At 37.6% G+C, this 13533-nt stretch overlaps 1 protein-coding gene across 1 annotated transcript; it reads left to right on the top strand.

Annotated features, from left to right (window-relative positions):
- Positions 1-6061: 6061 nt before the first annotated feature.
- mal2 (mal, T cell differentiation protein 2) lies at positions 6062-12966 on the top strand. The gene is made up of 4 exons (XM_066691405.1): positions 6062-6266; positions 6866-7036; positions 9623-9817; positions 11661-12966. Exons 1-4 carry the CDS (start codon positions 6087-6089, stop codon positions 11730-11732), a joined length of 618 nt encoding a protein of 205 aa, XP_066547502.1. The 5' UTR covers positions 6062-6086; the 3' UTR covers positions 11733-12966.
- Positions 12967-13533: the final 567 nt, after the last annotated feature.

Genomic DNA, 13533 nt, shown 5'->3' with positions numbered 1-13533 from the left:
CCTTAATGTGCTTCTTCTTGAGCCACTAATTTGTTGCCTTGGCTGTGTGTTTTGGGTCATTGTCATGCTGGAATACCCATCCACGACCCAGTTTCAATGCCCTGGCTGAGGGAAGGAGGTTCTCACCCAAGATTTGACGGTACATGGCCCCGTCCATCGTCCCTTTGATGCGGTGCAGTTGTCCTGTCCCCTTAGCAGAAAAACACCCCCAAAGCATCATGTTTCCACCTCCATGTTTGACGGTGGGGATGGTGTTCTTGGGATCATTCCTCCTCCTCCAAACACGGCGAGTTGAGTTGATGCCAAAGAGCTCGATTTTGGTCTCATCTGACCACAACACTTTCACCCAGTTCTCCTCTGAATCATTCAGATGTTGGCAAACTTCACACGGGCCTGTACATGTGCTTTCTTGAGCAGGGGGACCTTGCGGGCACTGCAGGATTTCAGTCCTTCACGGCGTAGTGTGTTACCAATTGTTTTCTTGGTGACTATGGTCCCAGCTGCCTTGAGATCATTAACAAGATCCTCCCATGTAGTTCTGGGCTGATTCCTCACCGTTCTCATGATCATTGAAACGCCACAAAGTGAGATCTTGCATGGAGCTCCAGACCGAGGAAGACTGGCAGTTATTTTGTGTTTCTTCCATTTGCGAATAATCGCACCAACTGTTGTCACCTTCTCACCAAGCTGCTTGGTGATGGTCTTGTAGCCCATTCCAGCCTTGTGTAGGTCTACAATCTTGTCCCTGACATCCTTGGACAGCTCTTTGGTCTTGGCCATGGTGGAGAGTTTGGAATCTGATTGATTGATTGCTTCTGTGGACAGGTGTCTTTTATACAGGTAACGAGCTGAGATTAGGAGCACTCTCTTAAAGGGAGCCAGAAATCTTGCAGATTGATAGGGGATCAAATACTTATTTCCCTCATTAACATGCAAATCAATGTATAACTTTTTTGAAATGCGTTTTTCTGGATTTTTTTGTTGTTATTCTGTCTCTCACTGTTAAAATACACCTACCATTAAAATTATAGACTGATCATTTCTTTGTCAGTGGGAAAACATACAAAATCAGCAGGGGATCAAATACTTTTTTCCCTCACTGTACATATCACAAACATAAGACAATGAAGGTTTTTTAATTCTATATGTTTTTTTAATGAATACAGAAACGTGCATTAACAAAGAAACCTAAGTTATACAGACAGTATTTTTATTCTCAAAACACAGATATTTACAAATAACTGTTCAAGAGATATCATCAGTTTTGCAAGGAGTGCACCTGTCTAGGAGCTCAGTGAAACAAACAAAAAACGAAATAAAACCAATCAAATAGGCTGGTCTGTGTTGAAAAAATATAAAAGCATATTCAAATGTAGTTAGTTATATTGTTGTCATTATTACTACCAGTAATATTTATTCATAACAATAATAATACATTTACATTGCTTACTGTGCATTGATTGTAAACCACCTACCATTACTCCAAACTCGACGCCTATGCTCGAACAAACAAGCACATCCGACACATTAACGGATAGTATTATTAAGCCATTGTTTAAGTTTTTAAGTAAACGTATATTAAAATGAAAAACAAATTAAATACAATGCTTTGATATTAAATAGGTTAAAATAAAGTGTGTCTGCTGGTAGGGGTAGTGGACAGCTGGTAAATCTGGAAGGGGGTACACAATAAGAAAAGTTTGGGTTTACACCAATTAAATAAGAAATTGATTCAGTCATAACTCTATTGTAATGTGAGCAGCTCCACTTTAACACCAACTCTATAGAAGTGCCCTGCTCTGAATGACAACCATTCGGGTCCAATCCCCCCCTGTTGGAAAACATTTCAAAATATTGTGCGAAGTAGAAAAAAATTAACAGATGCCTTTTCTTAGGACAATATTGCAAAAGTCTACTAGTATCAAAAGCTTGTTGTGTGGAACAAGTCTTGCTTCTTCTGCAGTAACTGTGTACTTAATTCAAAGCATGAAGCATGTAGCAGGTAATTTACAGGTAGGCATCACATGTTTCACTGAGATCATCTTAATTGACAGCTTCTCAGTGTCAGTTTATATTAGCACACATTCTGTTGTGTTAGAGGGACTTTTTCGGTGTACCCGTTTTTTAATAATGTAATTTAAAATGGCATACAAGACATTTGGTAAATAGTAGCAGAATTTGAATAAAATTACTTTCCAATCATGTTCACCAACAGTGTAAACTAACAAACAAGTATACTTGTTCATCCTTCAGTCATGTTATGAGAAAATCATCATATGAGCTAAGGCTCGTTGCTTATAAAAATATAGACAGCAGTAAAACATTTCTAAAAAGCCTGATATAACACTGCATAATGTAGAATACAAAGTGTCAGTATATTGGTGTTAGCACAGAAGACATCATGGCCAACTTCAAAATCTGACAATACCAGCATGAGGACTACAAAGTAGTGAAGGAAATGTTCATGGTGCATGGTTACACAGTCATTTTAGGTATCAAGGAGACAGAAGAGATTTTCTACCTAATTAGAGTAATGTTTTCCCCTGGGGAAATGGGTAAGAAACCTATTATGTGATCAATGTAAAACTACAAAATGACAAGAAATGCATCATATTTAAAACTGAAGGGATCTTTAATTATTGTAATTTATACAAAAAAAGTTTTAGAAATAGTTGAATTACAGAAGCGAATATCACTTCTATTCCATTAGATGACATTATCTTGCGAATGTAAAGACATTTCAAAAGTTTAATATAGAACTGGTTTTGACGTATTTGGGTCATTAAAATCATTTTTAATCACATTTTCCTAAATCTTTTCATTTCTGCTCCTGGTTTCCCCTCAGCTTTGTGGTTCACTTCCATAGACATCAAATATGCTTTCCAGTGTCTGAAAATCATTTTTGTCCTTGTTCAGTCTACATTTCTCATGTAAATTGCTCTATTTTTGTGTCTGTGTGATCGCTACATCTTGATTGAATTAAATAAGTTGAAAAACTGATAAATAAGGGATACAGGCATTGCAAGTATTTGACGTTTTACAGCATTTCAGTTACAGAAAACAGTGCATCATAATTCACACTACCAGTTTTGGATTCATATCTAGTCCTAGTATGTGCTATACACTATTAAGTCAATTGCCTAACATGGTCCAAATATGATAGTTTGAGAAAAAATAAATAAAAAATTAGAAAAGACTATTAAACAGGCAAGTTCAGCAGTGTCATTTCTTCAGCTGGCACCCCCATCACCCCCACACCACCCCTACAGCTTAACTTCAACTGAAATAAGTACTGCATTTAGTCAATCATGCATTGTGCATTTTAGATATGATCTAAACTGCTGCTTTACAACAAAGAGAAAGCTTTCATAATCACTTTGTTATTATAATTACAGACAGAGGCACACAAGGGAAATTCAAACCTCTTCAGGATAAATATCATCTTGGAAACAATCTAAGGGGCTATCGCCTTGGGCTAAAGAGCCTGCTATGAAATATAATACTGATACCTTCTTTGTAATTGTCTGCAAATTCCATGCATCTGAGCAGTGTTTCTTTTCGTCTATGAGTGGTTGCTAGTGGAAAATCAGTGCATTTCAGCAATGATACTTTCCTGTTAGCTGTTGTCTACTATGGAACATTCACGGCTTTAGGTGGATATTTTGGAAGGTGGCTGTTAAAGCTAAAGCAAACACACATGGTTCTATCAAATGGCAATTGGTTTGTAAATATGTAGGATTTCATGTGAAAGACTGTGTTACAGACGTATGAATGCATTAAAACAGAATTGCTAAATTTGGACAGATACTTAGTGTACACAGTATTAAGACTCAAAATGGAATTTGCACCTAACAGAAAACACACCTGACTAGATCCCAGAGCAACCTGTGCACTAGGCCCGGGTTTCAATGTGATGCAGTTCATAGTTATGAAAGTGTCAGCTTACTTATCTAAGTGGGTAAACTAACACACCTAAACCACACCTCACTATTGTGTAAAAATAAGCCAATACACCAAGGGCTGAATATAAAGGTGATCAAGGTTTTCATGTAAATTGTATTCCTAAATCAAAACTCAGCTTTACAAAGTATGTCACGAGCAAACTACTCAAGAAAGTGAACTCTATAGCAGAACGAAGTGGTAAGAAAAAAATATATTTAGAAGTTAAATTCAAATTGTTAATTTGTTAACACTAACAGTATAGAACAAATCAAGTCATACAGCATTTAACATCTTTCTACATAAACCAATAAATCCTTTAGAACTCACTGTATTATTTACATTGCTTGGTTTACCTTACTAAAGCAAGTATTTGAACAAATAAATCAGCCACTGGCCTGACATTGCAAGGACTTTAATTTGAGCTATGCAAAGGGGCTCCATGGCTACACAGACTGACACATCAATAACATCTCGCTCCACTGGTCTCTGCTTACATATCAAATGTGGCTGTGGTCAGGTAGAGGCTGTATGCTTTCTGAAAGCTTTGGACTATAGCTTGCCTTCATATAATGTTATCATAGTTTGCCATATACTGTTTGATTAATATACGGGGGGAAGAAAGCTTTATTTTCTTTTGACTTAATGGCTTACCTATTGTTTTCCTTAATGCTTGAAAAGCGTACGTTTGCATTAGTAAAATATCCTCCAGTGAGTGAATGATTGTTTCTCTTGGACACAGCCCTGCGAAAGAATGCAATAAAGGTGTATAAAAGTGACATGCTTCATGCTGTCACTTTTTTTCTGTCACTGGACCTCAATCAATCTCATCAAAATCTATGACCTCACTGCTTATAGAACTAGTTTTTAGTGAATGACTGAAATAAGGCAAGGCATATTGGACTTACAGACAGCACATTATGTAGGGTGCAGATTGTCTGCATTGTAAAATCTTTAGTCGAGGCTGGACCATCATGGCAGATCAGGACGTCTGATCAGCTGTCTTGAAGTGTGAACTGCTGGGTACAACACTTCACATCCCAGATGGATTAATAGTAATGAAGTGTCACCATGGTAACAATGTATTACTCTGAAAAGAAACCCTCCTGTAGCATCCAAACTGGAATTGTATTCACTTCACATGTGAGTCTTTAGAAAGCACCTATATGTAGTTGCAGTATTGAAAAGGTAAAACTATAATATTTGAAAAGACAAATGAAACCCCACTTATTTTTCAATAGTAGCAGTAATCCAAAAGCCATGGATTTGTAGGTCTAACACAATTGTGGCTTAAACAAATTCTCACAGGGCATTTATGCTTTAATTTACAGCTCTATTTTGTTTAATTGTAATACAGTAATGCTGGAGTTGAGATGCAGTATTAGTGCTGGTTTGCAGCTAAATGAACATGCACCATAAAGTGGCAATTGTATTCCAATTTAAAACGATATACAAGGTAATCCAAATGTACACTTCACAGTGCACTTTGCAATTGCTTATCTAAACAGAAGCTGCCTTAACCTCATACCTTAGCTAACCATTAACTTTTTTTTTTTTTCATTTGGGTTTGATATTTGCAGTAGATGCGAGCTGGAGGACATTTAAACTCCCCAAACCCACAAATTAAAATACAATCAATTGGGAGACTGGAATCATGTACTGGAGAGTATCTTGTCAGGGCTGAAATCAATCTGTGTCAATCAATCAATCAATGTAAGGTCTCTGGATGTTAAAAAGGTGGCTATGTTGTTCTAACTCAATGAGTTAGAGATTCACTGAAGTGTGAATTTTTCTTCACCGAAAAAGTAATACACCACTTTGCCTCTATATGACGTAGGTTTTGGTTTTCCCCGTTGGCCTTGAATGAGTTCATTACTTACCCCAGTGCACAATGTGACATTCGTCTGTCTACAAAAAAAGGTCACGTCAGCACAGCCGGTAGCCGGTCTTTGTTTTATTTAAACTCTTAACTTTTCCTGTCTCTTTTGACTATTGTATTTTATCTCGTTTTAGAGATGCGGATCATCTTTGACGCGTTTCTGCACTGGAAGCGGTTCTCTCCTGTTCAAGGCGTCGTCGCGTCATCCCTGGGTGCAGTGGGCGTGGCCGGGCGGCGCTACGGTACACCTGTCTGGCCCTCTGATCACATGACTCGGGAGGAATTTGCCTGCGCTCGCCTCTCCCGATGCACAAACCTGCGAGACGCGGTGAGGATGTCTGACCTGAGCAGTACGGCGGCTACCTCCTTCCCGGCTCCTGTCATCTCCTTACCGACGGGACCGGACGTGCTGAGGACCTATTCGGGGGTTTTGATCTGCTTGGAAATTGTAAGTGTGTAGCGCTTTCCTGGGCTTTTGAACTGTGTGCATTCACGTATGCGCCGCAGTACGAGTGTTCAAAAGGAGAGCACGCAGACTCTTCATTTTGCACTGGGCTGTGGTTCGGCCACGGCAGTTGTCATGTATTTGTGTTGGTTTTAATCGTGTGATAACGGCCATGTAGAATCAAATCTGCTCACACAGGAGCCACTTAAGCAAACGGTTGGCTCAGCCGCTGCTATGGCTGTGGACGCGTTGTTGCAGCGCAGATGCCCGCAGTTCTGCGCAGATCAGCATAATTCCACCGATCCCATTGGTGGAGCCGCGCAGAGCTGCGGACATCTGCGCTGAACGGACGCGACTATAGCTGCTGACAAGTTGGCAGTTGCTCTGTCACCGGAGACGGCTAGTTCAGATTTTTTTTTTTTTAGAAAGCTTTGTGGATTGTAATCTTGAATGCTTTCGGTTAGGTGCTGCACCTGATCGATTGTACTTAATTATGCATGATTATTGTGATTTAATTATTCAGATTTATTCAGAGATTGACGTTTCTTATGTCTTAACGCAGCCTCTCCGCATTAATTAACTTCATGTATTTACATTGGTAGGTCTTTGGAAGCCTAGTATGGATACTTGTTGCTTCCTCCAATGTCCCAGTGCCTCTTCTGCAAGGCTGGGTGATGTTCGTGTCGCTCACCATGTTTGTCTTGTCCTCCGTGTACCTGATCGTTTTCGTCCTGCGCGTTGCTGACAAGATCAACACCGACTGGAATTTGCTGGTGAGAGGTTTCTTCTGTGTGTTAAGCCTGTGCTGTGGTGAAAATGGGTTGTGGATCATTATCAAGAACTATAGTCATAGGTGCACTCCTACGCATGAAAATAAAGTACAGATGCTCAAGATAAAACATGACGGGGAACACAGTACATGGACATTATATGCGTAAAGATAGCTGTATTTAATTGCATGCATTTTCCCAGTAATGAAATGCCAGTTAACACCCCCTGTAGTAGATTTGATCTGCCTTTTCCGTTATGTATGCAGGTAGCAGCTTTGACTATTTATTCTCTCTACTGATTTGCGGAGAATATCATGCTAACTAACCATTCCAGAAACAAAACCTACAAAAACGCTTTCACAAAGGTGCATGCAAGGAAAGCACCCGGGGAAAGTATGATTGTTGCATTGGATTCAGTATGGTGTACCCAGAGACCAGATGCTAGGGAAAATGCCATTCATATTCTCATGCTATTCTCAGATTTAATGTAAATCTGTTGGTTTACAAAGCTTTGCATCCTTCTGAAGTGAGAGGAGGTTTTATATTTTGTTATATTGATTATATAATTTGTTACATATTCCCCTAAACCTATAACCATATTCCACTCCTTGATAGTTTAAGACTACATTTGTAGGCCCTACAAATCTCCTTTTAATGTCCTCTATAAAGGAACAGCCTCCTATGCCCATATGGGCTGATGTTTTGCCTGCATACTTGCTAAATTGACCTCGTTTATGGACAATTTGCACTTTATGCATTGTAATGCTTTGCACATCCTCCCTCACCATTGTTGTCCAGTACGGTCTTTGGATCCTTATATGCACATATGCACTGGTATTTTATTATTCTGTTAAATGTAATAATTTGAAATCAATTACATTCTTGTATTCTGGTGTTCTTGAAAACCTTGCAAGTTGCCTTGGATAAAGCAGCCAGGCAATTAAATACATTAAATTTGCACTGAAGTGTTTTCACCTCTCGAGGTGAAATAAAACACCATCTAAGCTCTTTAGAAGCACTTGCCTCTCTCAGGTTATACATCAAGATGAAAAAGAGCTCACATGTATTCTGCAGCAATGTACACAAAGATCATGTTATATGCATTATTCCATCTCCATAACATTCACCCTTGTGTAAATGTTAATCAGGAAGTCTTGAAAAACAAACTCTACTAGTCAGTCCAGAAACTCTGCTTCAAAACTGCTTCATTGGCAAAGTTTCAGAGACCTGCCCCTTCAAGCAAAACACCAATGTATGAGCTGTATCCTGCACCATTATTTTATGACGCCATGTTCTAGTATTTTTTCCAAAGGTATTGTGAAAGTTATTCACCCCAACAAAGCTTTATAGTTCATTTAATTATCGATTTTTAAATGTATTTTTTGAACCAGCTTATATTTATTAAAACATGATTCTGATTATTATATATTTTTTATGGTGCATGCAGATAAGTACAAAAGAGTTTGCCTGTTAAACATACATTGACTCAGTCTTTGTCCTTCAATATAGTATTTCATTAAAAACTTTGCTGCCCAGCCAAACCTGGGATACATGATATCTTCTAGCCTCACACTTGAGAAGAATTGTCACTTAGGCCTATTTCTGAGTTACAAAGAGGTCACATCATTTCCCTGCATTTCTGCTCTAGCCAATCACTGTAGAACTGGCTTATCATGCAGGTTATCAGACTACACACTACTTTCACTTGGGATTGTAGAATGGAAATGGCTGAGCTCTTGTGAAATCGAGTGCAGCTGCAGCTTCTACTGGTAAAGACTGGTTCTGCAGGTGCCGGGGCTGCAGGCCAGATTTTTGTGGGATAAACCAAATCCTACGACCAGTTCTTTGTAGACTGTTGGAATTGGCTCAGCCTGGATTTGACCGCTTGACCTCCAGGCTGTAGGGCGCAATCCAGATTTGCACTTAACCTTTCTCAAGCCTAGGAAGACTGAATTGTCTACCATTGTTTTATTCTCACTTCATAGACCATTTGAGTTAGACCAGTCGTATTAAGTTGACCGTAATGGTATTATAACTGGAATGTGCAAATGTTTTACAATTTGTCATTTAATTATAAGCAAAGGATTGGAAATGGTTTACCCAAAACTGCAGTTTAAAATGAATATACAATATTGCCGATTTTTACTTTTTGGAAAAGTTCAGGGTGATTGCGGTGTTCAGTGACTGAAAGTGGAAACCTGTTCTAAAATATCACACACACACACCTGTATATAAATCTTCTGCAATATAGTGATACCCACAGTACATGATATCAGAACAATAACTACTATCAGGAAGAAAAAATATTGTCTGTCTTTTGTAACATTATGTATTTGTATTCATATGTTTCTGAGGCACCAGGTTCTCACTGAATAGCTGATGTATAGTGCAGTTGATTAGAATATTATTTTTTCTTCACTCATGTCTGCATCAATTGTCTTTTTATACAAGAATACAGAAAATGTTAACCCTTACATTACGTGTTGCACACTCTTACTGGTTTCAATATGTCATTTTGATCTCAATGAACTTGTTTTACACTTTGTGCCTGGTGTGTTTTAATGCTGTGCTTCTGTTGGTTTGTTTCAGGATGTTGTGTACCACTTCACTGCACTGCTGTTCTATTTTGGAGCCTCTGTGCTTGAAGCAGCTGCAACCGCATCTGCTGCAGGAGTTATACAACTGGTCAATGCCAATTCCACAGCACCTTCTGTGGTGCTGCCCCCTGGAAATATAATTTCGAACATGGATGCTCGTCAGTATAGTATTAATGTAGTGGCTACTGTAAGTATCCAGTGAGTGTTTATTTGCAGAACAGTTATATCACTATGTAGTACTTTATAAACAGGTGTTCCTTTATTTACATAATACAGCACACAATTTAGGGACTGCATTTACACTTCGGTAAAACAATTGTTTTGCCTTTTTCAGATTTTTTGATTTTACTATCCATTCATAATTTTCAAGATATAGTACTTGGCAAATCATATTTGTATACATGAGAAAATTCCTCCGTACAAATCAATAGATGCACCATTATATGTACACACATGTTTATGAAGGCTATAACTGGATACTGAGCCACAGCGAAAAGTATAATAGCATTGTATGGATGCTAAATTGTAAATCTACACTAATATATTGGCCATAATCTTAAACCATTGTAAAAATTGACTGGCCAAGTCCTGTCACACACACAACGTTCTCCAGCACCAAACAAATGCATCAGTTTCAACTATCATAAACCTTAGAAACTATTTCAAAAATTTAAAAATGAAACAAATCCTCAAAAGAGAATGTTATACCAATTATGTTCTTCCCTCAGAGTTCCCAGGACAGATCTAGACAGCCAGCTCAATGTAGAAGTTTTAAGAACAAACAGAACATTTTATTAGAAACATGCAGGCTTAAACATCTATTTTTCCAATAGCAAAAAAAAGTAAACCAACCGTAGGACTATGAATATTGTATGCATTGATATCTTAGTAAAAATAGCCTATATTTCTAAATATTGTTAAAATGCATTTAAATCAAGGCTTGGTGAATCCACTTTGGCTTTCATAACAGAGGGGGTGCAGGGGGTTTGTTTTACATTAAAAAATAATTTTCACCGGGGATCTGATCACAGTTTGACAGCATAAACTGAATGAAAAGTCAGATTTAATTGCAAATTCCTTTCCTCAGTGCCATCAAGCACAGTAAAGCTTCCAAATTAAGTTTGTATTAAAGCATAATGAAAGATAAATTATACCTAGTGACTGCAAATATACCTGCAATGTTTTCAGAAAACCAAAGACTGCAGGAGAATGGATATCTCCCCAGTAAACTATCCATGCTCCCAGTGACTTACTGGGGGGGGAGGTGTACAGAGTATTTATGGAAATATCATAGGGTCTGTTATTATCTTCTGGATGTCTTCTGTACATTAATCTATGTAGATATAAGTAGTGACAACTGTCTACGAGAACCCCAAAGAATCAAGGATTGGCATCATTATATGATAGATATTTAGGTTATTCTGGGACCTCTACCACAGAGAGGCAATACAGAACAGATGTCTTGATTTTGAGTTTCAAGCAGCATGGATTATTCTAACATGTTCAGGCTTAAAACACAGTCAATATTATGAAAAGAATAAAGCTATACAGTTACAGATTGGTTTTGTAAAGTACTTTACCCCCCCTCCAAAAAAAAAAAAGTTATTTATAATTTGAAACCACTCCACACAAAATATACTGTAATGATTAAAATGGATATCATATGAGGAAAATGCAAATTAGTTCAGCTACTACTTACCTGTAGTTGCTGAAATGCTGACAGCTTGTTGTCAAGGTTATTATTTTTGTAGAAGATCCTCAAATGTAAAAATCCTTTCAACATTGGTTCTTTGTAATGCTTGAAAGCATTTCTCCCTGAATGTTTTTTTAAATAGGTTTAACTCTAATATAACCCCCCGCATTTTGTAATTGTAAATAACCTTTTGTATTAAACTAAATACCATGAATCCTTGGAAGGACACAAGTAAGTTTTGCTCTGATGATGGTAGGCACACAGGTACCATACAAAGCTTTCAAGTATTTGAATTCTTGCATTAATATGTCGTTTTGTGTTTCATTTCCTTCTCTAGGTGTTTGCCTTTGTGGTGACCGCATGCTATGCCTGCAGTTTGTTCATGGGCTTCAGAAGATGGAAGTTGTAGCGTGGTATCCAAAGACTTGCGTGAATGAAGGTTTTATATATTTTTATTTTATTTTAAATGTCTGTGGCCTGTCAAACAAGTGGAAATGGAATCCCTTCAAACGTTGTATGAACCAGCTGTATTAGCGCAAGAGGAGTATCGGTGTCAGAGTGTAGAACATTACAATAACCATACACCATGTTATACAAAATGCTTTTTCACAGTGAAGCATAACTTTGTCAAACAATTCCACAACATAGGATATAACAGTGTGAACAAACTGTTTTGGATAACATGCTCCCATCGTCCTGATGTTTTGTAGTACTGGTAATTTACCTACATGATTATTTCAATAATTAAATGGGGAAAATGTGATCTCCATTCACATTCAAAGTCTGTTACAAAGTGTATGCAGAAGCAGCTTCATTATACTTGTATTACATGTGCATAGGTGTTCAACTGATAGGGGGGAACGTTATTGTGATTGCCTTGATAATGTATTCATAATGTATTTGAGAATAAAATATTTGGATTTTTAAAAGTTGTGCGCAATATACACTTGTGATTTCATAGTAGAAATCTTTCAGCATTGTCAGAGCATTGGTTTCTACAGAAGCATTTTCATCCCATATTTGGATTATTAATTATACTTAGAGTTACCGAGATCAAGTATATTCTGATGATGCTTATAACGAAACATTTTAGTTTGCTTCTGTCTGGGGCTCTTTCAGGAGTCCTCTTTCACCCATTTCATTTTACAAGGGGCTGACAACACAGCTGGATAGAGGCAGGCTAATTCCAAAGTTCACTAAAGTGCTCAGTCAGATCCAGGCACGGAGGTCATTTCCCAACTCCAGCATTTTCATAAGTCTTTCTTCCAGAGACGAGTGTGAGGTCATGAGGTGTTTGTTTGCCACCGTATCTGTAATAACGTACATTAGCAATCCTGGTGTCAAACACCTCTGATTATGTACAGTCTGAATGTCAAGACTTGAGACTAAGTAAAAACTTCTACCCACCTATCTGTAACAAATTCTTAATATCTGTAAGCTTCTACAAACCAAGTAAGATGGGCTGCCGTGTTCTCCTTTATACTCCTGTTCTTCTGATGGGACCAATACTAGAAGGGGTAGACACTGGAAATTTTGCATTTCACATTTGTCCAAGTGAACCAAATTTGACGGTTTATGTATTTTGTAAATATTTTATTAATTTTGTCTTTCAAATCAAATAAATGGACATTTCTTAAAAATGCTTTGAGATTTTTTTTTCATATTTGTCATTCAGCTTCCTTCAAGACTCTGCTTATCATTACTCCATTGTTGAAGAAATGTAAATGTGTAAGCTAAAGTTTGGGGAATTCATCGATTTGATTTTTTCAGCCAGTTGCCTTCTTTACCATATATATAATTTATTATATTAGTAGGATATCAAAGAGCGTTCTTGTGCAAAACATGTTAATCACAACGAGGTGTTGGCCACACAGGAAAATACTTTGATAAAAACGTCTCCAACTCAGGTGGTAAAATCCACTTAATGATTTACCAAGTCTTTAGCTTGAGATGCATTGCAGGATGTGGATCTAAATAAGTGTTTTATGGGATAGCATAAAATGGGATTATTTTAAGGGATGAAAAATACTGCTCATTAAATGGATTTCACCACCTGAGTTGGATACATTTGCATGATATAATATATACACCGTATATAAGCCTACAGTACAGAAGGAGAGTTTCTTCTACATCACTAGAGGTTATAGCAAATATTGTACAAACTCATTTGAATCTGGTTTTCCCCCACACTTATTCATTACTGAAATTCA

Source organism: Amia ocellicauda, chromosome 18 (genome assembly GCF_036373705.1).
Source record: "Amia ocellicauda isolate fAmiCal2 chromosome 18, fAmiCal2.hap1, whole genome shotgun sequence".
Taxonomy (NCBI): Eukaryota; Metazoa; Chordata; class Actinopteri; order Amiiformes; family Amiidae; genus Amia; species Amia ocellicauda.
This window is presented reverse-complemented; position numbering and strand designations above follow the sequence as displayed.

What these genes read in the sequence shown, in the direction of transcription:
- mal2 (XM_066691405.1), top strand. Translation starts at nt 6,087, where the DNA reads ATGACTCGGGAGGAATTTGCCTGCGCTCGCCTCTCCCGATGCACAAAC. An exon ending in ACACCGACTGGAATTTGCTG is followed by an intron (nt 7,037 to 9,622) that starts GTGAGAGGTTTC and finishes GGTTTGTTTCAG; the next exon opens with GATGTTGTGTACCACTTCAC. An exon ending in GTATTAATGTAGTGGCTACT is followed by an intron (nt 9,818 to 11,660) that starts GTAAGTATCCAG and finishes TTCCTTCTCTAG; the next exon opens with GTGTTTGCCTTTGTGGTGAC.